General features: G+C 48.8%; 1 protein-coding gene across 4 annotated transcripts in view; it reads left to right on the top strand.

The window, feature by feature from the left end:
• The window catches only part of LOC146869566 (epidermal growth factor-like protein 8), a 168,909-nt gene that overhangs the window by 98,516 nt on the left and 42,966 nt on the right, over positions 1-27,427 (top strand). For 3 of the 4 annotated variants that reach the window (XM_085606241.1, XM_085606232.1, XM_085606213.1), the window contains exon 2: positions 25,151-25,342. In XM_085606241.1, the coding sequence (XP_085462367.1) occupies positions 25,260-25,342 (83 nt within the window). In that variant the 5' untranslated portion in view covers positions 25,151-25,259. Of the gene's footprint in view, positions 1-14,562; positions 15,690-25,150; positions 25,343-27,427 lie in introns of all 4 variants that reach the window. The other variant, XM_085606221.1, reaches the window with a different exon arrangement.

Below are 27,427 nucleotides of genomic sequence, written 5' to 3'. Positions count from 1 at the left end.
TGGGGAGGGCAGCCAATGACTCAAAGAGTAGACAGGACTAGTGTAACAATGTATCTCCTCTGTCTGGGGAGGGGGGAGCAGTCAATGACTCAAGGAGTAGACAGGACTAGTGTAACAATCAATGTATCTCCTCTGCGGGGGAGGGGGGAGCAGTCAATGACTCAAGGAGTAGACAGGACTAGTGTAACAATCAATGTATCTCCTCTGCAGGGGGGGAGCAGTCAATGACTCAAAGATTAGACAGGACTAGTGTAACAATGTATCTCTTCTGCGGGGGAGGGGGGGAGCAGTCAATGACTCAAGAAGTAGACAGGACTAGTGTAACAATGTATCTCCTCTGCGGGGGAGGGGGGAGCAGTCAATGACTCAAGGAGTAGACAGGACTAGTGTAACAATGTATCTCCTCTGTCTGGGGAGGGGGGAGCAGTGAATGACTCAAGGAGTAGACAGGACTAGTGTAACAATGTATCTCCTCTGTCTGAGGAGGGGGAGCAGTCAATGACTCAAGGAGTAGAAAGGACTAGTGTAACAATGTATCTCCTCTGTCTGGGGAGGGGGGAGCAGTCAATGACTCAAGGAGTAGACAGGACTAGTGTAACAATGTATCTCCTCTGTCTGGGGAGGGGGGAGCAGTCAATGACTCAAGGAGTAGACAGGACTAGTGTAACAATGTATCTCCACTGTCTGGGGAGGGGGGAGCAGTCAATGACTCAAGGAGTAGACAGGACTAGTGTAACAATCACTGTATCTCCTCTGCGGGGGAGGGGGGGAGCAGTCAATGACTCCAGGAGTAGACAGGACTAGTGTAACAATGTATCTCTTCTGCGGTGGAGGGGGGAGCAGTCAATGACTGAAGGAGTGGACAGGACTAGTGTAACAATGTATCTCCTCTGCAGGGGAGGGGGGAGCAGTCAATGACTCAAGGAGTAGACAGGACTAGTGTAACAATGTATCTCCTCTGCGGGGGAGGGGGGGAGCAGTCAATGACTCAAAGAGTAGACAGGACTAGTGTAACAATGTATCTCCTCTGCGGGGGAGGGGGGAGCAGTCAATGACTCAAGGAGTAGACAGGACTAGTGTAACAATCAATGTATCTCCTCTGCGGGGGAGGGGGGGAGCAGTAAATGACTCAAGGAGTAGACCGGACTAATGTAACAATCAATGTATCTCCTCTGCGGGGGAGGGGGGAGCAGACAATGACTCAAGAAGTAGACAGGACTAGTGTAACAATGTATCTCCTCTGCGGGGGAGGGAGGGAGCAGTCAATGACTCAAGGAGTAGACAGGACTAGTGTAACAATGTATCTCCTCTGCGGGGGAGGGGGGAGCAGTCAATGACTCAAGGAGTAGACAGGACTAGTGTAACAATGTATCTCCTCTGCAGGGGAGGGGGGAGCAGTCAATGACTCAAGGAGTAGACAGGACTAGTGTAACAATGTATCTCCTCTGTCTGGGGAGGGCAGCCAATGACTCAAAGAGTAGACAGGACTAGTGTAACAATGTATCTCCTCTGTCTGGGGAGGGGGGAGCAGTCAATGACTCAAGGAGTAGACAGGACTAGTGTAACAATCAATGTATCTCCTCTGCGGGGGAGGGGGGAGCAGTCAATGACTCAAGGAGTAGACAGGACTAGTGTAACAATCAATGTATCTCCTCTGCAGGGGGGGAGCAGTCAATGACTCAAAGATTAGACAGGACTAGTGTAACAATGTATCTCTTCTGCGGGGGAGGGGGGGAGCAGTCAATGACTCAAGAAGTAGACAGGACTAGTGTAACAATGTATCTCCTCTGCGGGGGAGGGGGGAGCAGTCAATGACTCAAGGAGTAGACAGGACTAGTGTAACAATGTATCTCCTCTGTCTGGGGAGGGGGGAGCAGTGAATGACTCAAGGAGTAGACAGGACTAGTGTAACAATGTATCTCCTCTGTCTGAGGAGGGGGAGCAGTCAATGACTCAAGGAGTAGACAGGACTAGTGTAACAATGTATCTCCTCTGTCTGGGGAGGGGGGAGCAGTCAATGACTCAAGGAGTAGACAGGACTAGTGTAACAATGTATCTCCTCTGTCTGGGGAGGGGGGAGCAGTCAATGACTCAAGGAGTAGACAGGACTAGTGTAACAATGTATATCCTCTGTCTGGGGAGGGGGGAGCAGTCAATGACTCAAAGAGTAGACAGGACTAGTGTAACAATGTATCTCCTCTGCGGGGGAGGGGGGGAGCAGTCAATGTCTCAAAGAGTAGAAAGGACTAGTGTAACAATGTATCTCCTCTGCAGGGGAGGGGGAGGAGCAGTCAATGACTCAAGGAGTAGACAGGACTAGTGTAACAATCAATGTATCTCCTCTGCGGGGGAGGGGGGGAGCAGTCAATGACTCAAGGAGTAGACCGGACTAGTGTAACAATCAATGTATCTCCTCTGCGGGGGAGGGGGGAGCAGTCAATGACTCAAGGAGTAGACAGGACTAGTGTAACAATGTATCTCCTCTGCGGGGGAGGGGGGGAACAGTCAATGACTCAAGGAGTAGACAGGACTAGTGTAACAATGTATCTCCTCTGTCTGGGGAGGGCAGCTAATGACTCAAAGAGTAGACAGGACTAGTGTAACAATGTATCTCCTCTGTCTGGGGAGGGGGGAGCAGTCAATGACCCAAGGAGTAGGCAGGACTAGTGTAACAATCAATGTATCTCCTCTGCGGGGGAGGGGGGAGCAGTCAATGACTCAAGGAGTAGACAGGACTAGTGTAACAATCAATGTATCTCCTCTGCGGGGGAGGGGGGGGAGCAGTCAATGACTCAAGGAGTAGACAGGACTAGTGTAACAATCAATGTATCTCCTCTGCAGGGGGGGAGCAGTCAATGACTCAAAGATTAGACAGGACTAGTGTAACAATGTATCTCTTCTGCGGGGGAGGGGGGGAGCAGTCAATGACTCAAGAAGTAGACAGGACTAGTGTAACAATGTATCTCCTCTGCGGGGGAGGGGGGAGCAGTCAATGACTCAAGGAGTAGACAGGACTAGTGTAACAATGTATCTCCTCTGTCTGGGGAGGGGGGAGCAGTGAATGACTCAAGGAGTAGACAGGACTAGTGTAACAATGTATCTCCTCTGTCTGAGGAGGGGGAGCAGTCAATGACTCAAGGAGTAGAAAGGACTAGTGTAACAATGTATCTCCTCTGTCTGGGGAGGGGGGAGCAGTCAATGACTCAAGGAGTAGACAGGACTAGTGTAACAATGTATCTCCTCTGTCTGGGGAGGGGGGAGCAGTCAATGACTCAAGGAGTAGACAGGACTAGTGTAACAATGTATCTCCACTGTCTGGGGAGGGGGGAGCAGTCAATGACTCAAGGAGTAGACAGGACTAGTGTAACAATCACTGTATCTCCTCTGCGGGGGAGGGGGGGAGCAGTCAATGACTCCAGGAGTAGACAGGACTAGTGTAACAATGTATCTCTTCTGCGGTGGAGGGGGGAGCAGTCAATGACTGAAGGAGTGGACAGGACTAGTGTAACAATGTATCTCCTCTGCAGGGGAGGGGGGAGCAGTCAATGACTCAAGGAGTAGACAGGACTAGTGTAACAATGTATCTCCTCTGCGGGGGAGGGGGGGAGCAGTCAATGACTCAAAGAGTAGACAGGACTAGTGTAAAAATGTATCTCCTCTGCGGGGGAGGGGGGAGCAGTCAATGACTCAAGGAGTAGACAGGACTAGTGTAACAATCAATGTATCTCCTCTGCGGGGGAGGGGGGGAGCAGTCAATGACTCAAGGAGTAGACCGGACTAGTGTAACAATCAATGTATCTCCTCTGCGGGGGAGGGGGGAGCAGACAATGACTCAAGAAGTAGACAGGACTAGTGTAACAATGTATCTCCTCTGCGGGGGAGGGAGGGAGCAGTCAATGACTCAAGGAGTAGACAGGACTAGTGTAACAATGTATCTCCTCTGCGGGGGAGGGGGGAGCAGTCAATGACTCAAGGAGTAGACAGGACTAGTGTAACAATGTATCTCCTCTGCAGGGGAGGGGGGAGCAGTCAATGACTCAAGGAGTAGACAGGACTAGTGTAACAATGTATCTCCTCTGTCTGGGGAGGGCAGCCAATGACTCAAAGAGTAGACAGGACTAGTGTAACAATGTATCTCCTCTGTCTGGGGAGGGGGGAGCAGTCAATGACTCAAGGAGTAGACAGGACTAGTGTAACAATCAATGTATCTCCTCTGCGGGGGAGGGGGGAGCAGTCAATGACTCAAGGAGTAGACAGGACTAGTGTAACAATCAATGTATCTCCTCTGCAGGGGGGGAGCAGTCAATGACTCAAAGATTAGACAGGACTAGTGTAACAATGTATCTCTTCTGCGGGGGAGGGGGGGAGCAGTCAATGACTCAAGAAGTAGACAGGACTAGTGTAACAATGTATCTCCTCTGCGGGGGAGGGGGGAGCAGTCAATGACTCAAGGAGTAGACAGGACTAGTGTAACAATGTATCTCCTCTGTCTGAGGAGGGGGAGCAGTCAATGACTCAAGGAGTAGACAGGACTAGTGTAACAATGTATCTCCTCTGTCTGGGGAGGGGGGAGCAGTCAATGACTCAAGGAGTAGACAGGACTAGTGTAACAATGTATCTCCTCTGTCTGGGGAGGGGGGAGCAGTCAATGACTCAAGGAGTAGACAGGACTAGTGTAACAATGTATATCCTCTGTCTGGGGAGGGGGGAGCAGTCAATGACTCAAAGAGTAGACAGGACTAGTGTAACAATGTATCTCCTCTGCGGGGGAGGGGGGGAGCAGTCAATGTCTCAAAGAGTAGAAAGGACTAGTGTAACAATGTATCTCCTCTGCAGGGGAGGGGGAGGAGCAGTCAATGACTCAAGGAGTAGACAGGACTAGTGTAACAATCAATGTATCTCCTCTGCGGGGGAGGGGGGGAGCAGTCAATGACTCAAGGAGTAGACCGGACTAGTGTAACAATCAATGTATCTCCTCTGCGGGGGAGGGGGGGAGCAGTCAATGACTCAAGGAGTAGACAGGACTAGTGTAACAATGTATCTCCTCTGCGGGGGAGGGGGGGAACAGTCAATGACTCAAGGAGTAGACAGGACTAGTGTAACAATGTATCTCCTCTGTCTGGGGAGGGCAGCTAATGACTCAAAGAGTAGACAGGACTAGTGTAACAATGTATCTCCTCTGTCTGGGGAGGGGGGAGCAGTCAATGACCCAAGGAGTAGGCAGGACTAGTGTAACAATCAATGTATCTCCTCTGCGGGGGAGGGGGGAGCAGTCAATGACTCAAGGAGTAGACAGGACTAGTGTAACAATCAATGTATCTCCTCTGCGGGGGAGGGGGGGAGCAGTCAATGACTCAAGGAGTAGACAGGACTAGTGTAACAATCAATGTATCTCCTCTGCGGGGGGGGAGCAGTCAATGACTCAAGGAGTAGACAGGACTAGTGTAACAATGTATCTCCTCTGTCTGGGGAGGGGGGGAGCAGTCAATGACTCAAAGAGTAGACAGGACTAGTGTAACAATGCATCTCCTCTGCGGGGGAGGGGGGGAGCAGTCAATGACTCAAGAAGTAGACAGGACTAGTGTAACAATGTATCTCCACTGCGGGGGAGGGGGGGAGCAGTCTATGACTCAAGGAGTAGACAGGACTAGTGTAACAATCAATGTATCTCCTCTGCGGGGGAGGGGGGGAGCAGTCAATGACTCAAGGAGTAGACAGGACTAGTGTAACAATGTATCTCCTCTGTCTGGGGAGGCGGGAGCAGTCAATGACTCAAGGAGCAGACAGGACTAGTGTAACAATGTATCTTGTCTCTCTGGGGAGGGGGGAGCAGTCAATGACTCAAGGAGTAGACAGGACTAGTGTAACAATCAATGTATATCCTCTGCGGGAGAGGAGGGGAGCAGTCAATGACTCAAGGAGTAGACAGGACTAGTGTAACAATGTATCTCCCCTGTCTGGGGAGGGGGGGAGCAGTCAATGACTCAAAGATTAGACAGGACTAGTGTAACAATGTATCTCTTCTGCGGGGGAGGGGGGGAGCAGTCAATGACTCAAGAAGTAGACAGGACTAGTGTAACAATGTATCTCCTCTACGGGGGAGGGGGGGAGCAGTCAATGACTCAAGGAGTAGACAGGACTAGTGTAACAATGTATCTCCTCTGTCTGGGGAGGGGGGAGCAGTGAATGACTCAAGGAGTAGACAGGACTAGTGTAACAATGTATCTCCTCTGTCTGAGGAGGGGGGAGCAGTCAATGACTCAAGGAGTAGACAGGACTAGTGTAACAATGTATCTCCTCTGTCTGGGGAGGGGGGAGCAGTCAATGACTCAAGGAGTAGACAGGACTAGTGTAACAATGTATCTCCTCTGTCTGGGGAGGGGGGAGCAGTCAATGACTCAAGGAGTAGACAGGACTAGTGTAACAATGTATATCCTCTGTCTGGGAAGGGGGGAGCAGTCAATGACTCAAGGAGTAGACAGGACTAGTGTAACAATGTATCTCCTCTGTCTGGGGAGGGGGGAGCAGTCAATGACTCAAGGAGTAGACAGGACTAGTGTAACAATGTATCTCCTCTGCGGGGGAGGGGGGGAGCAGTCAATGTCTCAAAGAGTAGAAAGGACTAGTGTAACAATGTATCTCCTCTGCAGGGGAGGGGGAGGAGCAGTCAATGACTCAAGGAGTAGACAGGACTAGTGTAACAATCAATGTATCACCTCTGCGGGGGAGGGGGGGGAGCAGTCAATGACTCAAGGAGTAGACAGGACTAGTGTAACAATCAATGTATCTCCTCTGCGGGGGAGGGGGGGAGCAGTCAATGACTCAAGGAGTAGACCGGACTAGTGTAACAATCAATGTATCTCCTCTGCGGGGGAGGGGGGGAGCAGTCAATGACTCAAGGAGTAGACAGGACTAGTGTAACAATGTATCTCCTCTGCGGGGGAGGGGGGGAGCAGTCAATGACTCAAGGAGTAGACAGGACTAGTGTAACAATGTATCTCCTCTGTCTGGGGAGGGCAGCTAATGACTCAAAGAGTAGACAGGACTAGTGTAACAATGTATCTCCTCTGTCTGGGAAGGGGGGGAGCAGTCAATGACCCAAGGAGTAGGCAGGACTAGTGTAACAATCAATGTATCTCCTCTGCGGGGGAGGGGGGAGCAGTCAATGACTCAAGGAGTAGACAGGACTAGTGTAACAATCAATGTATCTCCTCTGCGGGGGAGGGGGGAGCAGTCAATGACTCAAGGAGTAGACAGGACTAGTGTAACAATCAATGTATCTCCTCTGCGGGGGGGGGGAGCAGTCAATGACTCAAGGAGTAGACAGGACTAGTGTAACAATGTATCTCCTCTGTCTGGGGAGGGGGGGAGCAGTCAATGACTCAAAGAGTAGACAGGACTAGTGTAACAATGTATCTCCTCTGCGGGGGAGGGGGGAGCAGTCAATGACTCAAGGAGTAGACAGGACTAGTGTAGCAATCAATGTATCTCCTCTGCGGGGGAGGGGGGAGCAGTCAATGACTCAAGAAGTAGACAGGACTAGTGTAACAATGTATCTCCTCTGTCTGGGGAGGGGGGAGCAGTCAATGACTCAAGGAGCAGACAGGACTAGTGTAACAATGTATCTCCTCTCTCTGGGGAGGAGGGAGCAGTCAGTGACTCAAGGAGTAGACAGGACTAGTGTAACAATCAATGTATCTCCTCTGCGGGGGAGGAGGGGAGCAGTCAATGACTCAAGGAGTAGACAGGACTAGTGTAACAATCAATGTATCTCCTCTGCGGGGGAGGGCCGGAGCTGTCAATGACTCAAGGAGTAGACAGGACTAGTGTAACAATGTATCTCCTCTGTCTGGGGAGGGGGGAGCAGTCAATGACTCAAGGAGTAGACAGGACTAGTGTAACAATGTATCTCCTCTGCAGGGGAGGGGGGAGCAGTCAATGACTCAAGGAGTAGACAGGGCTAGTGTAACAATCAATGTATCTCCTCTGCGGGGGAGGGGGGGAGCAGTCAATGACTCAAGGAGTAGACAGGACTAGTGTAACAATGTATCTCCTCTGTCTGGGGAGGGGGAGCAGTCAATGACTCAAGGAGTGGACAGGACTAGTGTAACAATGTATCTCCTCTGCGGGGGAGGGGGGGAGCAGATAATGACTCAAGAAGTACACAGGACTAGTGTAACAATGTATCTCCTCTGCGGGGGAGGGGGGGAGCAGTCAATGACTCAAGGTGTAGACAGGACTAGTGTAACAATGTATCTCCTCTGTCTGGGGAGGGGGGAGCAGTCAATGACTCAAGGAGTAGACAGGACTAGTGTAACAATCAATGTATCTCCTCTGCGGGGGAGGAGGGGAGCAGTCAATGACTCAAGGAGTAGACAGGACTAGTGTAACAATCAATGTATCTCCTCTGCAAGGGAGGGGGGGAGCAGTCAATGACTCAAGGAGTAGACAGGACTAGTGTAACAATGTATCTCCTCTGCGGGGGAGGGGGGGAGCAGTCAATGACTCAAGGAGTAGACAGGACTAGTGTAACAATCAATGTATCTCCTCTGCGGGGGAGGGGGGGAGCAGTCAATGACTCAAGGAGTAGACCGGACTAGTGTAACAATCAATGTATCTCTTCTGCGGGGGAGGGGGGGAGCAGTCAATGACTCAAGGACTAGACAGGACTAGTGTAACAATGTATCTCCTCTGTCTGGGGAGGGCAGCTAATGACTCAAAGAGTAGACAGGACTAGTGTAACAATGTATCTCCTCTGTCTGGGGAGGGGGGAGCAGTCAATGACCCAAGGAGTAGGCAGGACTAGTGTAACAATCAATGTATGTCCTCTGCGGGGGAGGGGGGGAGCAGTCAATGACTCAAGGAGTAGACAGGACTAGTGTAACAATCAATGTATCTCCTCTGCGGGGGGGGAAGATTCTCGCTCATATTGGCCGAGAATATTTTCCCTAAAAAGGTATAACAAGTTACGACCTCCAATCTAAGCCCTCCAATAGCCCAACCAAAATTTGTCGAGCGGCATTTCTTCCTACCAGCAATACACATCACTTTACTTTTATTAATATTGATCTTCATATGATGCTCCCCAGCAAAGTCCTGAAGAGCCTGAAGCCGATTTGCCAGACCCACGGGAGTTAAGTCAAGCAATAACACATCATCGGCATACATCAGACAGGCTATTGGCACCCCTCCTATCAACGGTGCGATCCCCTCACTATGGGACACAGCAGCAGGGAGGTCAGTTGTGTATAGGGAAAACAACAGGGGCGCCAATAAGCAGCCCTGTTTAAGGCCATTCTGAGATGGTATTTTGGCCGACAGCCCCCTTTCGCCCCCCATTAAGACCCTGCACCAGGTCTCAGTGTGCAGAGCCCGCACCAATTCCAGCAGGGGAGTAGGGACACCCAGCGTCGCCAATTTTCTCCACAGCGTTCCCCGATCTACTTTATCGAACGCTGTGGAGAAATCAATGAAGGCGGCGTATACAACACCCCCTCTCACCTGGACATATTTATCAGTAATAACCTGAAGGGCAGTCAGGTTGTCCAGAGTGCCATGTTCCCTTCGGAAGCCAGTCTGTTCCAACGGCAAGATGTTGCGCTCCTCGACCCAATCAGAAAGAGATCTCAGGAGGCATTTCGCAAAGACCTTTCCGATGGAGTCGAGGAGCGCAATCATTCGATAGTTACTGGGGCTGTCCCTTGCTCCCTTTTTGAAGATAGGGACCAGAATGCTTCCTCTCCATGATGCAGGGACACGTTTGGAAAGATGGCATGCCCTAAACAGGGGGTACAAGATTTTACTCCAGGTTAAAGGGTCTTGTTTTAGGACCGTCATCGGAAGCTCATCCGGTCCCATGGCCCCAGAGGATCGCATATTTTTTATAGCCAACTCGATTTCCTTCTCAGAGGGAAAGAAGACCGAGTCATCAGGGGCAGCGTACATGAAGTTATCCACACCTGTGGTCCCGTTCCCTGCATATAATTCTCGGATATGAGAGGACCATAGATCTTCTGGTATAGCTATGGGAGTAGGGGAGTGGCGTGTACCACATCCTTTCCCGATTATTGCCCAAAAATCTTTAATGTTGCCATAAGCAGCAGATTCCCTTAATTTAATCCATACTTCATCCTCCCTGTCCCTTTTAATTTTTAGCTTGAGTCTGCTTCTCTTTCTTTTTAACCTAGCGATATCTTTCCCACGTTCCGGTACCCTTTCAACGTACTGTGCACGGATTAATTTGTTTAATTCCCTATTCAGATTACGGAGAGTCAGAGGAACTACCTCTCCTTTTTTCCTAGGGGGGACAGTTTTTTTAGCATTCAATAGAATCTTTACCATGAATTCCTCAAAACAAACTATTTCATTTCCGTTCCACTCTTCTATTTCCCTAAGGGTATCGGTCAGTAGCTCCTGCACCCCATTAATGGCAGCATTATTCCAGAAGCATCTTCCAGATGTCGAGTGGAAGGTAGCCTCCCTGCCATTTAGCGACCAGGATGCCGTATTCATAGAATTTAACGAAATTGATAGTAACAATATACTGTGGTCGCTCAGAGTCGTGGGTGTGATCTTTAAGTCAAGAATCTGGGGAAACAGACTGTAGCTGGCGATAGCATAGTCCAAAATTGATGACCCAAAGGGGGATTTATGGGTATAATTTGCGGGGACGTCAGATGGAAATCTTCCATTTAAGATAATACCATCCCCGATCGCTAGTTCTTTTAACAAGATCTTCCCCCTTTTATTTGTCCTTAAGTTTTCAGGGAAGAGCGTCTGGGGGATGCAATGTGCTTCCTCCTTAGCTTTATCCCTGAAGAGTTTTAGACTAGCGTTTGAAACTTTACAATTCAAATCACCGATAAGCAAGATTACAGGAAAAGGAGGTGAATTTTTTATCTTATCCATATACTGGAGAACCCGCTGCAATTTATCATTAAAACATTCCTCAGGCGGAATATACACATTGAAAATTACCATGGGGTATTTTACATTGTCATGGAACATATTTTCTAATGTTATTGTGTGGAAAAGTCTACTGGAGTCAATATAATGGGAAAATCTCCATTGAAACTTATTTGACAGTAAACAGGCGAGCCCCCCCCCTAGCATGCCCTTTCTTAGAGGGCGCAGCCGGAACTTCCAAAACATAAAAATCTTTTAAAGGCGTTAACCTATCTATGCACCATGTTTCCTGGATGCACAATATATCAGCCTCCAGAGTGGATAAAAAGGTCATTTTCTCCGGGCTGCTATGGAATCCGGCCGCGTTCCAGGAGATTATGTTTAAGGCTGGGTTAAAGATGGTGGAACAATTTGGGGTTATCCTTATTTTTTGTTGATAATGCACTATGGAGCCAATTCCACCGGTTATTGTCATCATTGAGTGTGGAATTCTCAACTAGTGGGAGAGGCTTCACGTGCGATACTGAGCGTTTTCCCCTGGAAACCCAAATTTTCAGGTCTCTCAGAGGAGAGGTTACCCCGTTTTGCTCACCACCCCTCAACCCCTGCTTATCGAAAGAGTTTGGCTTGCCTGGGGTAGAGATAGGTAGAATATCAATACCTAAGCGTTGAAAATTTTCAGCCTGTTCTAGTATCAAATTTGTTATAATAGGGGAATAAAATTTCACCCGAATACTCAAAACCCGACTTCCACCCAACAGAGTCACCAGTTCAATGTCTCTGGACTGAATGTGGTAGAGACATTCAACCTCACTGAAACGCTTGAGAAGCCAGGCTCTATTTAATACGAGGTCAGTATCAAATAATGGAACAAAATCTAGTACACGCACATCCACAGGGGCCTTAGACGTACTTACAGGCCGGGCCGGAGGGCGAGAATTTTCAGAGTCAGTTGTTACCACAAAGGGGGGGGCCAAAGGGTTTAAAATCCCGGATGGATAAGAAATTGGTCCTCCAAGTGCACTCCGAGAAGGAGAGCCTGGGAGAGAGCCCCCAATTTGTGGTAAATCTTCCTGGGAAGGCAGGCTGCCTTGTTCATTTTCCTCCTCCACTGAGGTTGAAGTGGTTAAGTTCACATCCATGTCCACTTTTAAGGAAGTAGATAAGGATTCCCCATTCCTTATTTCATTCTCCCTTGTCTCTGTGCATTTTTGGAAAATGATCCTCCGTTGCTTCTTCTTTCTATACTTTCGAATTGGTTTCCTCTTACTGGCTTTGGTACTTTTTTGTTTACCATATTTTCTCTTTTCTTCATTGACCTCAGATTTGTCGGCCAGGAGGTCTTTTCCGCCATCCGGGACAAAGATAGGAAATAATTCCTGAGCCGTTTTGGGGCCTGGCAAGACTTTATCCTCCTCCTCTATCTCCAGGACTATATTCTTGATACAGTTAGAGGCTGCAGTATGAGGCATCTCCTTATGAGGGACCATAGAAGACTCTTCATTTTTCCTAACTAGTTCGCTTCTAATGGCTTTGAATTTCCCCTCAGATACAGATTGTTCAGGCTTAGGGGGAAAGGCCTTACTCGCATCCGGCACTTTCTGCAGCAATAACTTTAGGATCTGGGTAACTGATTCAAGGATACAGTCCGAGCTGCCTACAAATTTCCCTAGAAGCAGCAAAATTGAAGCAAGGCGTTGTTCCAGCGCAATCATAGACTCAGAGATCGACTTTTCTCGTGCTTCCGCAGTGCAAATATTATCCAGGAGATTGAGGTCGGGGCTCTTGGAGGAGTTTAGCAAGTCAGATATTTCATATCTATTTAGCGACGGGGTGCTACTATACAGCATTAACCCTGATGGGGTGGCTCCCCCCTGAGCTTTAAATTGCTCCAGAGATTCCACTTTAGCAGGGCTTACGTAGCGTCCCCATAGTTCCAAATCAATGGATAGTGCAGACAGGTCATCCCCCGGCCTGTCATTCATGGGTAACTGAGGGATCGATGGTATGTGCACTGGCTCACTTATAATCGTCAGTTTCCCGTCTGTAGGGTCCCGAAAGGGAGACCCTCCTACCATAGTTTGGGGGGCCCCCTGCTGGACCTGGGGAGATCGGGGCACAGAGGTAGTTGGTACGTGTACTTCCAGGGCTTTAGTATCTGGATTATGTAGAGTCGCACATTTAGTTTTTTTTATACCAGATAGATCCCAGAGTTCAGATAACTGACATTGTCCTTTCAAAGGTGGGTTGTTTACTGACTTGTTTCTTGTGCGGGTGGTAGTTAATTTCCGGGCAGGTTTTTCTCCCACTACCCTTCCTGATCGTAAAGTTTTAGACATTTTCCACAGTAATAAAAAAGAAATGTAGCAATATAAAACGTATAAAAGTCTGGAATTGAGTCAGTCCCTGGCAAAGCAGGTAGGACCAGGCTGCAGTATAGCTATCACAGTACTTGCATCAAGTTACCCTTCTACTCAAGTGGGCACGAATGCAGACAAGTAATTACAATGTATACAAATGAGAAATAAGGGACCGGGCCCAGCCCGGCCTACCTCGGTCACTGAGGGCCCGCCCTTTGCCCGGGCTTCGCCCGGCGTCCCGCTCGCGTCCCGCGGAGCTGGGGCTATGCTTTAATTTATGCGCCTCCAGACGCGCTGCTCGACGATGTCACTTCCGCCCCTGGGAATGCTGGGAGTTGTAGTTCCAGCGTCCCTCCCCACTGCGGCCGCGAGGAGCTGGAAACTGCGGCGGCGGGAGGGACTCGACCAGCGGGGTTAGCGGTGTCAGCGGAGAATAGCAGGGTTCTTTGGCCACAGGTAGCTTCACAGCGAGAGGGTGCTCCAAACAGCAGAGGTATGCCCGCTCCACCGGGGCTATGCTTTAATTTATGCGCCTCCAGGCGCGCTGCTCGACGATGTCACTTCCGCCCCTGGGAATGCTGGGAGTTGTAGTTCCAGCGTCCCTCCCCACTGCGGCCGCGAGGAGCTGGAAACTGCGGCGGCGGGAGGGACTCGACCAGCGGGGTTAGCGGTGTCAGCGGAGAATAGCAGGGTTCTTTGGCCACAGGTAGCTTCACAGCGAGAGGGTGCTCCAAACAGCAGAGGTAGACAGGACTAGTGTAACAATGTATCTCCACTGTCTGGGGAGGGGGGAGCAGTCAATGACTCAAGGAGTAGACAGGACTAGTGTAACAATCACTGTATCTCCTCTGCGGGGGAGGGGGGGAGCAGTCAATGACTCAAGGAGTAGACAGGACTAGTGTAACAATCACTGTATCTCCTCTGCGGGGGAGGGGGGGAGCAGTCAATGACTCAAGGAGTAGACAGGACTAGTGTAACAATGTATCTCCTCTGCGGGGGAGGGGGGAGCAGTCAATGACTCAAGGAGTAGACAGGACTAGTGTAACAATGTATCTCCTCTGTCTGGGGAGGGGGGGAGCAGTCAATGACTCAAGGAGTAGACAGGACTAGTGTAACAATGTATCTCCTGTGCGGGGGAGGGGGGAGCAGTCAATGACTCAAGGAGTAGACAGGACTAGTGTAACAATCAATGTATCTCCTCTGCGGGGGATGGGGGAGCAGTCAATGACTCAAGGAGTAGAGAGGACTAGTGTAACAATGTATCTCTTCTGTCTAACCTTATCCTTTATTTCCTCAGATAGCCAGACGATCGCAATGAATGCTGAGACATGATGAGACGCTCTGCACTACATGTCCCCTTGATTAATACACTACTGTACCCAAGACTCTGGTACCATCTACCTGACTTCTACTGTAAAAATTGTTAATGGGCTTCATGATGCTCAGGCCTCAGGGCTTTTTTAGGGAGGAGGACATCTCTTGTGTGCTCAGATGCCTGCAGTGGCTGCTTGTTCACCGTAGGAGCCAGATCAGTGCTATAATAATTGTGTATAAAGCACCCTGGAAGTCCTAGTTGCAGGGCATGCGCCAAAGCAGCCTTGTTCTTCTCTAACCCATTTCCTGTTTCTGGGCCCTGCGACCAGTCCAATGATGACCTGGAGAGACCAGCCTATCTCTATAACAGCTGCTGGAGGCCAGAACTCTGTACTTTGCCCTCGAAGGACCGAATCACAATAGTTGGCCTTCAGAAAATGTTTGAAATCTTATCTTTTTAATCGGTAGGGCTGTCTCCCTCATATCTCATCTTTCCAAATGGCTTTGCAGCTTATTTATTGTCACCCGTGCATAGTGCCAAGACTTCAAGCAATCTATCCAATAAACTAACTTAAGAAAACATAACAGTTCAGCCACAAAGGCTTTCCAATGGCAGGATCTTTGGAAGAGAGCGCGATGCCTGGCGCAGGTCTCAATCATGGTGGTAGTAACACTGGGCTACATTGTTATTATGACCTGTGGCATTTTATGTACACCTAGCTAGAGTTTAAGATGAGTTATACACCTTAAGTAACAAACATTGCAGCTGCCATCCGAAGTTGCTCCGACCACAGAGCCACAAGAAAATGATCATCTTGGCCAGTCATCAAACTGCAGACAAGTGCCCTGCCAAAGGCCTTTTATACAACTGACCGACCAAGGGATGTTCCGGCTCCACTGCTCCTATTAGAGTGACTGCCCAGAGTTCCATAGAGTAACCAGTATAATTCATTTGATATGCACTGGCAGAACTATTTCCCTGAGGACAACGCAGAGCTCTTAGTATCTCTTTTGAAAGCACCAAAACTGCATCACTGTCTGGATGGGTCTGGATTTAAAGTCCTGGGCTTGGCCAGAGTCGACACATGCAGGACATCTGGAATGGACAAAGTATTTCTACCATGTGAACTTCTGACACTCATGTTTTAATATATATTTGGATACATTTCGGCATGCTATGTGGGGTGATCGGTGATTTACATTATATTTGGAATTGTCATCCTGGTAGGGGCAAGAGACAGGAGGTAGATACACACAAGGTGGAGTGGCTATGAAATTCTGCATGCAAAACAGAGGTGGTTCCGCATTGACATTCGCCTATGTGTATTATACAGCTGCTTCATATCTAGCAGTAAGTTTAACACCAAAAGGAGTGGGGCCAGACAGCACTAGGTCTCTTTAAAAAAATGTCGAGACCCTTGTACAATACTGTCAGGCCCCACTCCTTTTGATATTCGATGCATACTTTGGGACGCCGAGTGAGAGACTGTTCTTCCTTGCTTCTCTCCCCTCCATTGATTTTTTCAGTTTAGCAGTAAGATTATACATTTATGGCTAAGATGAGGCTAGTAAAACCATCAAAGGATGAACTGTGCTACATAGAATCTTTATCAGCTCCAGCTATGAGCTTGCTTACTCAGTACTTCGGCCCAGCCACATTTAATTTATTTATCATTGTTATCTTCTTCTGACTGCTTGCTAATAAAAGGTCTTCCTTTCCTAGGCAACCCTTAACTCCTTCAACTATCAGCCATGCTTGAACCGCTTCTGGTAGCCAGAAAGCAAGGGATCTAATTCTATATAGCTCGTTGCATTTATTGTGGTACGTGCTTAGGCGCTAACATTCTTTGTGATGATAATACATAATTGTCACCAGGGCAAAACTACTAAAGGTAAGTGGGGGGCTGGTAAGCATAGGCAAATCATAATGTTATCACAGGAAATGACATCGCAACCAGTGATGTCATAACCCTGTAATTAACCTAGCTTTAATGCAAATGGGTATACATACGAGTGAAACCGGAAGTGGGATTTCTCCATGTAAATGTATATTAAAGGAGTATGTTGATATGACTGTAAATCAGTAAATGCATGAGGCTGCATTTAAAGACTAATGCATGTCTGGTGAATGATTTAAACAAAATAAAATAGTGCATGCATGCACACTTCCCTCCTGAATGTTTGAATGTGACTGCAAAGCAGTGAATGTGTAAGGCTGCATTTATTTTTAATAAAGCATGCCTAAAGAATAATTTACATTCTTTAGTGGAGGGTCGCCACATGTTTCCTTATAAGGTATGGAAGCTGGCACAACATTGCCACCACTGTGGTGAAGTGGAGTAAAGGTGTTAAATGCGGACAGGGACAAAGTTATGAAAGGAATGAATAAAAACAAGATCAGTATAATGAGCAGTATCACAAGCGTCATGGTGCCAAAGAGGGTGCGGAAGATCTGATGCTTGTGTGCCAACCTAGTCACATATGCAACTATTTTGAATTGATGGGACCTGTTTGGACTCCACTGATAATCACATGCTTTGCTTTTGGGAAATGGTCACACCTCGAGAATGGGCAGGCCATGCTAAGTACAAGGAGCACTGAACGGGCAAAGGATTGAAGCAGCAAAACAGGAAACACAGTCAGACTCTTGGCAGAGTTGATGAAAACCACTAGGCTCACTGAGTGACCACACCAAAGGGTTTCTATTCTTTTCTTGTTTCTGTTTGTTTTGGGAGCGAGATGTGTTCTAATGAGTTTCCTGGATTTAAATAGCTTTTGGATGTAGAATATGAGATTTGGGAGAGTTCTGTTCTTGTAGTGCATGAGCAAAATGATGGTGTTTGCCTGTTACTTAACAATAAAGCACTCTCAGGTCCAGTTTCACACTTTATTTCACATTTTCGTGACCAAAGATCATGGCTTGGTGCTACATTTCAGATAAATGTGAGAGATAGTTTACAAAAACACTGGCCAAGTACCGGCCTTTAGCCGTGCTGCCCACCTAATTTAACACACTGTCAGGCTCATTTAGGGGGATATTCTCAAGTCCTTATCGCTGAGTTAGCGGCACTTTATCACAGCCAAAGTGGTGATAAATGTATCGCACCATTCTCAAGATGGCGCTAACAGCCGATAACACCAGTTTCCCTGCGATAGCTGCCGCAAACAATATCGCCATGGATGATACCGGCAACTAATGCTAATGATATGCAGAGTAGGCGTTCCCGTGCAAAAAGCCGCGAAAACACCACTACACAATATTCACAACGACCAACCAGATCGGCGATAAGATCCCAAAACATGCGATAAGGCACGTTAGCAGCAGGGATTTAACACCTGCTCCGACCTGGTGTAAAGTTGGAAGAGAACCTGCACCAGAAACAGGCGCCCAGCCCACAGCCCCACCAGAAGAACAACGGATGCCATGGAGCTACTGATCATGCAGCTCGGACACCCAAGAGGGCCACAACACCCACCACCCCCAGGCCCCCCCTGACCATCCCCCCGAAATACCTCAGAGGCAGCGCAGACAAAGACAGCAGCCTTTCAGAAAACGCACCAGCCTCACAGACCTAACACCAGAGGATGTCATTGCCCACTATAGGCTTAAAAAGACAACCCTCCTCTGCATCCTGACACTCATTGCCCACAGGCTGACGGTACCAACACAGCGAAAACCCACATCCCTCCGCAGACAAAGCTGCTGCTGGCTGTGCTGCACCTGTTGGCCTCTGGCACCTTCCAGCCAACAACTGCCAGAGTCGGAGGAGTCTCACAGCCAGCCCTATCCAAGTTCCTCACACCTGTCTTGGATGCCATCATCAGTTCGGTACCACAGCACCTTTACTTACCACACACTGCGCAGGAACAGCTGGAGACCAAGCAAGGCTTCTATTCCACAGCTGGCTTCCCGCACGTGTTGAGGGCAATCGACTGTACACATGTACTCCTCGTGCCCCCTGCCGCCACTGCACACAATTACCGCAACAGGAAGCACACGCATTCCATCAATGTGCAGGCAATAGTGGGCCACCGGGGACTCTTCACCAATGTCATCGCCAACTACCCAGGCAGTGTGCACGATTCCTTCCTCTTCCTACAGTCCATCATCAACCAGCGCTTTCAGGATGGCACCTATGTGAATGCACTGCGCATTGGTAAGTTACAACTTAACACACCACACACCTCAACTCCACCAACATACAACTCACAACTGTGGGAATGCACACACTGCAAAATCACATACAACATGACAACCAACATGCCCACATACCAGACACGACAACACAACTTACTGTGGCAACCTGGGCTAGCCATGTACACAAGCCATCAACAGCATGGCACCTCAGTCACACAGTAGCAGAATGTGGGTAGAGGTGGGAACCAGGCATGTGCGAAGGAGGCAAGTGACCCATGAATGTGAATGCACAAAATGACAAGTGTGACGTGGATGTGTTGGACAGACTACAGTATGCAGACCACAGACATTTCCATGTCGACATACACTGCTGGTGTTCGGAGTGAACTGGACAGTGGACGCAACCATGTCACCTCAGCCAGTGGGGAAGATCGCGGGAGAGTAGCGTGTTACGTCCCCCCACTGTAAGCGTGAGCATAGTGGGCAGGCCTGGAGTACTCCAGGGCAGCGTAGGGGTGTTAATAAAAAGCATGTTGCGCTGGGCGTGGTCCTCTTCTGGAATTGCCAACGTGTCTGCCAAGTCGGCGCCTCTCACCCTGCCACGAGGGTGATGCCGTGAGCCGTGGTGCCTGCGATCCTGTGCGCCTGCTGCACCCCAGGTCTCTGATCCCCAGACCCGTCTTGCCCGCCCCTGCGCACCCAGGCCTCACAGCACACCTGCCGACACCGGCGTGTGGCAAACAGGGCCCACCACGTGCCAGTGCAAGCTCCACGCCCTAGGCCCGCGACCTTGGCAGCCTCCTCAGACCATTGCTGGCCTCCACGACACAGGCCCCCATTACTCCTTTCTCATTGACGTACTCCACCGCTGCCTCCAGCCTACACTGCGGTCCAGCAGGCCTCACACTAATCCAAACCAGTCTGGACCAAGCAGGACACGGCATCGTCGCAGGCTGCACACACGCTCAGCTCTGGTGCTCCTACCTCCGTCAACCACAAATCATCGCTACATGCCATTCCAACGTCATGTGTTAGAGTTCCAGGAGGAGCTGGCTGAACGGCCGTTGTGGCGTGCTGACCGCTGCATCCGGCCTACACTACGGTCAAGTAGGTCACACATTTGGAACTGAGTCTTGATTTATTCATGGCAGAGTTTATACCATTATAGAGGCCTCATCGCAGACTGCATCCCCTTTCAGCTCTGGTGCCACTAACTCTGTTCCCCCGAAAATCATGTAAACTCTCTGGTTGAACTTTGGTGGCATCTGAGTCTATGCCCTGGGGGTTGTCTCCATCATCATGTGGCTGGTACTGACTTGGTGCTAAACAGGAGTCTGTAGCATTCTTTTACTCCATATTGCCTTTGTCAGCTGGGTTCTGCCCTCTGAATCATACCCTGGAAGTACACCTTCCACTGGAACACTCCGCGACATTCACCTTGGACATCGATGAGGACCCGCTCAGCACTCGTGGCCCTACCTCAGTGCACAAAACACCGTCCCGTGGCGGTGTGCCTGTGTCGAACGCAGTGCATCCGGGGCCACTAACTCTGTGGACCTCAAGTCATGGACCCTTGCTGTTTGAACTATGAACTTCTGATTGTCTGACCACTTTTGTAGTTGTTGCCAGAACCAACCACTCCCTGAGGGCTGGCTTACACTCACCCCACACCCATCCAGCACAGGCATCACTGGACATGTGACCCTGGCAATAAAAGGGGCCGGGCGCACGTACCCGTAGCCAGTTCCCCAAACTATCTAAGTGTGTCCGTGTGGACATTATGTATGCATGACATTACATTGTGCTGTGGACAGCGGACGCAACCATGTCACCTCAGGCAGTGGGGTAGACCTGGGACATGTAGCTGTGTCGTACCCCCCTGTAAGCGTAAGCAGAGTGGGCTGGCATACAACAGTCCAACGTAGGGGTGTGGATCATCCCCCTGGGGCTCTAGGCGTGGTTGATTTCTGGGCTTGCCAAGGAAGTAACTAATGCGTGTGTCTCTGTTGCAGTATCGGCGCCACCTGTCCCGCAATGGACAATGTTGCATTGTACCACGCCCCCGGAGTGCGGGCTCGGACGAAGGGGTAAATGATGGAGCGCAAGCCCGCTCGGGGTCCGAGATCATACATGCCAACTGTTGTGTGTGTATCGCTATTACCGCAGCATAAGCCAAAGGTCCAGCCTCAACCGCATCGTAAGTTCAGCCAGCCATGTACTCTGCATCTGTGTCCGCCCTGTCCTTACCATAGGCCTACACACACATGGCCGCCCACCGACAACGCACAACATCACAGTGTCGTCGTGCATGCATGGACAGTTTCTTCACATGAGGACGTCACATTGTGACAGTCCTTAGCAATCATGGGACAGTACAAAATGACCACAGGCACAGCATGTGCAAATAAATTCATTACAATACACATTCCCCGAGTGCATGTCACTCCTCTGTACAGGCCCATCACTCTGACAAGTGGAAGTGCAACCAGTAGTGCTGACGATCTCTGAAATGGGAAATGGATGGTGGGTGTGTCACCTCTGTACAGAGAGGCTGTTTAAGGTGTCACGTTTCCGAAAAAGCATTTCTGTGTGTCAAAGATAGTACGGAATCCCACTCATCAGCGTATCATATGTGTCCCAAATCATTAAATTGAGGCTGTCATTTGTGGCCAACAATTGACAACAGGGCTTCTTTTGGGGTCAAACATGTGCCACCATGATGCAGGGATGCACCCTGTGACTCAAGTCACACATCATGAGCAACATGGACATAAGGGGGAATCGTTGGCCCTACATTCGTCCATGCTTTCATACTTGATTAATCGTAGACATGACACATCTGTGTGTGTTAGAATGTATTTTTCACGTTCAGTGGAGTGTTGAAGCGGTCTTAGTACTGGGCCATGCTAACAACACTTTACAATGTTGCCCCATGGAGGTACAACCAGAGTCCTTTGGGGATTGTCAGGTTACTCGTAAGAGGAAGTGTCCAGTCCGCAGTCAGATTGCCATGTCATTGTTGGGCACACAAAATATGGCAGTGCATTTCGAGGTCTGAGGTTATTGTCGCAGGGTGTATCGGGGGACAGTGGAAGGTGTTATTTCAGGGCATGATGCTGAGGGTAGAACCAAGCAGTAACATGCCATGTGGCAGAGATGAATGCTACTGCTTCATTCTTACCACTGAGGCAGAGTCATCCTCATCGTCGTCCTCTGACGTTTCATGTGCCTCACATGTGGGTGGTGGTGGTTTGGTCTGCAGCACTGTGTGACACTGACACATCAGGGGTCGGAGATGTGGATGTAGAAGTAGAAGCAGCATTCTTCTGCGCAATGTCTTGTGGCATCACTCCCATGATGAGGATCTGCAGGGCATGGGAGATCCCATCTACAGCTTGCTCGTGTGCAGCCATGGTAGACATTCTTTGCGCATGCATCTGGTCCATGTTCTCCATGACCCTCCTCATGTTTCCCAAATCACAGATGACATCGCTGTAGCCACTCAGACTGGACAGTTGTTGTTGTCTCGGAGTCATGACTCCAGCAACGCCAGCCATGGATTGTTGGAGGGCATGGGGCAGACTGTGGGTGTGCATTAGGGAGTGTAAGTGGTCCTTGATGGGACTTAGACACCCACGTATGGCACCCAGGTTGGCAGCCATGAGGGTGAATTCCACCCTACCCGTTTAGCCAGCTCCTTCTGGCAGTCTAACACACAGCGTTGGAACACCATGTGTTCTTCGTTGAGGTGCTGGGAGCCAGGCGTGGTGGTGGGTGCTTCCTGCTGTGTGGTCTGTGCAGGGGGTGGGCTCACCTCGATGGTGCTGTGCTGCCCTGCAACTGGAGGTGGGCTGCGGAGGTTCTCCATGAACCGTTGGAGTTAGTCGAAGTCGATGTCCGGGGGCTCGTCTCCATCATCACTGACGTGCTGTAGGGTCTGCTCTGCAGGAGGTGTTGATTGTCCCTCTGCAATGTAAAGGGGAGATGCAGTTTTACAGTGTGTCCCATGTATGTTGATGCATTGGCGAAGTTTACATACAGACTGCATGACAAATTGTGACTGTTTGTGAGGAGATGCCTATTTAATGCGGGACAGTGGAAATTTGTGCTACATCACGGATGTGAGGTTGTACTCGTACATTGTCATCTCACATTTTCCTGCTATGCCAGATGTGATTGGCCATTTTGTGCACACATGCGGCACCAGTTGTGTCCTGTGTTCTGTTGTGAAAGTGTTGCAGTCTGTACCACATTGTTGCCAATGTAGAGGTGCTCAGAATCTTATGTGTGTGTGCGCTGCAGTGTGGCACAGGGATCAGGGACATGATCCAGAGTCATTGTGGGTGTGCATGTGTGCCATTGTGCCCATCTCCCCCCATGCCCCCAGTCCCTGGTCGGTACTCACCCTGTTGATGTTGTGTCAGGTCATGTTGAGCAGTGTCTGGATCCCCAACTCCTGGCACCATGTCCCGACTGATGACTGTAGCCACCATTTTCTCCATGTCATCCAGCTCCTGTTGTGCCGCTTACCCCCACCTCCAATGAGCGTTGCTGCTTTCATGTTGGCCTCGAGTTTCTTCTTGGCTTTACCCTTCACATCATTCCAGCGCCTCTTGACCTCTACCATTGTCCTCCTCAAAGCTACAACTGCATTCACATGGTCCAAGATGGTCTGCCATATTTGTGTCTTTGTTGCCAATGACACGTTGGAGGTGCCGAACAGTTGTTGGTAGTGTTCTGTCACCTCCATGATGAGGATCCTGTTTTCCTGCGAACTGAACCGTGTCTTCCTCTTCCTCTTCTCCTTGGCCTTCCCCGACCCCGAAGTTCCTTGCTGGTCGTCTGTGGGGCTTGTGGGGTTTGCGTTGTCCTCTGCACTCAGTCCGGGTGCATCCATGGTACTACGCAGTTTATTTATTTATTTTTAACTGCTTTTATAGTGCATTTTCCCGCATGAGGCGTGGGAATTGCAGGCCTGTTGCTGGTTAGCGCTGATTTTTGTATCGCAATTTGGGACATCGCCAGTTTTTACGCGTTGGTGTTTCGCATTTTTTCTGTGTCGCGTTGATTTTAACGTGGTCATTTGGCATGTTATCGTGAGACTATCGCATGGTGCCTCCGGGTTGAGAATACAACATAAACACGGTGTTATTTTCCCGCGATGTGCAAAGTTGCTTTAAGCTAATTTTGCGATGATTAACACACGTTCTTGAGAATATCCCCCATAGAGTTAAGTATCTTGGCAATTGCATGGACATAATATTGGGGTCGCCAGAGGTCGCAACTGTGACCCCTGTGGATGACAGTTGGCGTCAGTTGAAGCACAGACAAAATGAGAACGTGCATTAGGAGTAGAATAAGCCCAAGTGAAATGCTCGAGTTTAGCATATCAATTGGTCTTTTAGAATTAAAACCCAAGTTTAGAAAAGTTCACACCTTCCCATTCAAATTCAAATCTCTGTTTTTCTATTTGTTTGTGAACTAACTAAAATATTTAATAATTTGTGTATTTGTTTGATGCTTACGTGTTCTGTATTTTTGTGTATTGTTTTGAAGTTTAAATCGTGGAAATTGCCTAGGTAGGGGCCCCTAGCTTTCAGTAGTGACTCAGTAGGGGACCCGGATTCCAGTACACATTCAGTGGGGTACTCTGAGGTCACTGATGATTTAGTGGGGTTCCACAGAAGGTAAAATGTTATGACCAGCTGAGCTAAGTGTCCCTATTCTGTGTGTATTTGTGGGAGCTTGCCAGTGGTGTGGTAGTTCTGCAATGGTTGCACAAATCTGTGTGTAACATGTACTCAGGTTTCATTGAGAGAGAGTCTGTTTTTTATTTCTATAAAATGTTGTAAAGGTAAAAACCTTTTTGCAGTATTCCCCACTCCTCTCAAACTGCTGCTCTATGTGCAGCTTCTCTTCCCAGGTAGGTAAAAGGAGCTCAGACCCCCTTTATTACCCTGGTCATGGGCAGTACCGGCCCCATCCCTACTCAAGAGAGAGTAGTAGAAGTCATGCTACTTTGCCAGCCCTGAGTACAGCAGTCTATGCCACTCACTCATTTCTACGTGTCTACATGTTAACAGGTGAGGAATGATTGCACTTGGCAGTGAGAGAGGGATGTTACTCAACGTGCACAGTGATGGCGGAGTGAGGACACTCGTTAGGATCCTACTAGTCTGTACGTTCTTTATTTATTTTATTTAACTTATTTACATAGCGCTTGCGATGAACTGAGGTGCCTTTAGGAGCTTAATTAATAGGTATTAATAGTTAATAGGTATTATTATTTCTCAACTGAATGGCAGCCATTATATAAACCGTGAACAGATGCCTCGGCCCTGTAGGTCACGCACGGATGTCTACACTAGATGCTTGGATCCATTGGCCTCTTCATGTCTGCTCCTCAAGTAAATCATTGCTTCTCTCCTCGTAGGTGATTGGCTCTGAGAGAAGATCAATTTTCCATTTATGAACACAACCCCTCCTGCTCCACACAACCAAGGACGAGGGAGGATCTGGAGGACCGGACCAGGATCTCCACCATGCCAGGGATGGAGCTGGCCTTACTGGTGTGTGTGCTGAGCGTGGGCTTGGGGGTCCGAGGACAGATCATCAAAGAAGGGAGGTAGGTGATCTCTCGCTTCCAAACACGCCTTTGCCACCTCCTTTGCCCTGGTTGGCGTCTTTGTTGGTCTTCAGGGCTTGGAGGTCGATTGAGGGGAAGGTTCCTTCCAATTTACCATCCATTTGGACTCTAGTGTGAAAGTAGAGATGACCTCCAGGGCTGGATGGACAAGGATCTAGAGTCCTCCAGGGCTGGATGGACATGGTGTTCAGGGTCAGACTGACCTATAAGGCAATCTGGCAGTACCAGATAAGCCAGTGTGACAGGTCAGTGTGTGGGCCTAGTTTGTGGTGTTATGCACAGTTTTGTGGTTGTGTTTGGGCTACTGTAAACATTAGCCAGGAGTAGCAAGCAGCACGGTGCATGCTGTGCATGCTGTTATCTCACCACATGCAGTCTGTATGTACAGATAGCTCTTTTGGGCAGAAACGTAGGGACTGGTGAGTTAATTTTTATCTTTTTAGTAGGGAAGGAACACTGTGAATTTTACAGCCACATTTCTCTGATATAACCGCACACATTGCCTACAACAAGCACAAATACCTGCAGCCCCCACAAATCAGAGACCACTCAGACAGCGTGACCTCAAAAGTCCAGAGATGTTCGATTTTCAAATATGGGCCACGTTTATTTACACTCAGTTCATAAATGTGGGTCACTTTTATTTACTACCCAATTCATAAATGTGGGCCACTTTTATATAGTACTCAGTTCATAAATGTGCGCCACTTATATTTACTTCTCAGTTCATAAATGTGCGCCACTTTTATTTTGGTTCTTGGGCCATGGTGTCTATGGCAGCCAAAATGTTGGAGGCAAAACCCTCCATCAGTTTTTTTCTGAATATTTTCCACTGTTGTCCCTGAAGGCATATTCAATACCATACTTCGACCTAAGCCCGACCTGTGGTCCTTAATAATATGGTTAAAAATACGGTGTTCTGTTTGGATGAAAATGTTCCAATAGACGTGTCAATGCCATTTCCAGCCACATCCAACCGCTTGCCTCAACAGGACTATCAAAGCAGTTCCACCACCCCTACCTGTCCGGGTAATAGGTGCCTTCTTCACCCCCTGGTTGGACTACATGAGGACACCGCAGACAAGCAGTACCAAAAGTAACCCTGCCTAACTGGCTGACTGAGACTTTACAGGAGAGGTCTCACTGCTGAGACCAGGGGAGTGCTCCACAGGATCCAAGAGACATGTCTCTGCCTCACACTCAAATGGAGATGGAACTTGGCGTGTCTACTTTCAAGAAACAGAATCATACCTTACCGGCTCATTAGAACGACATGCTCGGCAGACAGTTGTGGCAAGGAATTAGATGTTATTGATTCAGAAATCTGGCAATCACAAATATCTAGATACCCTTTGGGTAAGATGGATTCAGATGAGATCAAATAAAAAAATGTCTAGCAAGGCTGACCCTAACTCACGTCCCCTCAATTACTTTTGCCTCTTGTGATTTCTTGTCCGAATATCATTCACTTTATGTCTCCCTTTTTTTTGTTGTTATTGGTAAATTAAGTGCCAGTACTTTATTTGCCTCTTGGCACGCTTTTTTCTTCGCCTGTTTCAATACTCTTTGGGGAATTTTGTCCAAATTTTCTGCGCTTCCCTTGTCCCAGTTTTCCCAGTTTTTGGGGAGTGGGGGAATAATTGTCCTAGTTTTCTTGGCTTCTCTTGTCCTAATTATCTTGACTTTTATTGTTGTTGAATGTTGCCCTAGGGATCTGTGCTCGTCTTGTCTCATTAGTCTTTGCTTCTCTGGTCTTACTTGGGTTTGCTTTCCTTGGGGTATTTTGCCCTAAACTTGTTTGCTTCTCTCATCCCAATTTTCTTTGCTTCTCTTGTGCAATAGTGGCATTGTTTTTGTTTTCACTTGTTCCTATTTTCTTTACTTTTCTTTCAAAACGTTACTCTCGTGTTCCTTGTTTTTCTTGTCTCGGTGGTATTTCTGTCTCTTTAGGAAATATTCTTCACTTTTCTGAGGGGAATATTCCCCACATGTCTTTGCTTCTCTTGCCCCAGTTTTCTTCTCAGCACGCTTTGCGAGATGTTGCCCTAATTTCATTTGTTTATC

This window comes from Triturus cristatus, chromosome 1_1, assembly GCF_964204655.1.
Source record: "Triturus cristatus chromosome 1_1, aTriCri1.1, whole genome shotgun sequence".
NCBI lineage: Eukaryota > Metazoa > Chordata > Amphibia > Caudata > Salamandridae > Triturus > Triturus cristatus.
The sequence above is the reverse complement of the archived record's forward strand: the minus strand, read 5'-3'. Positions and strand labels throughout refer to the sequence as shown.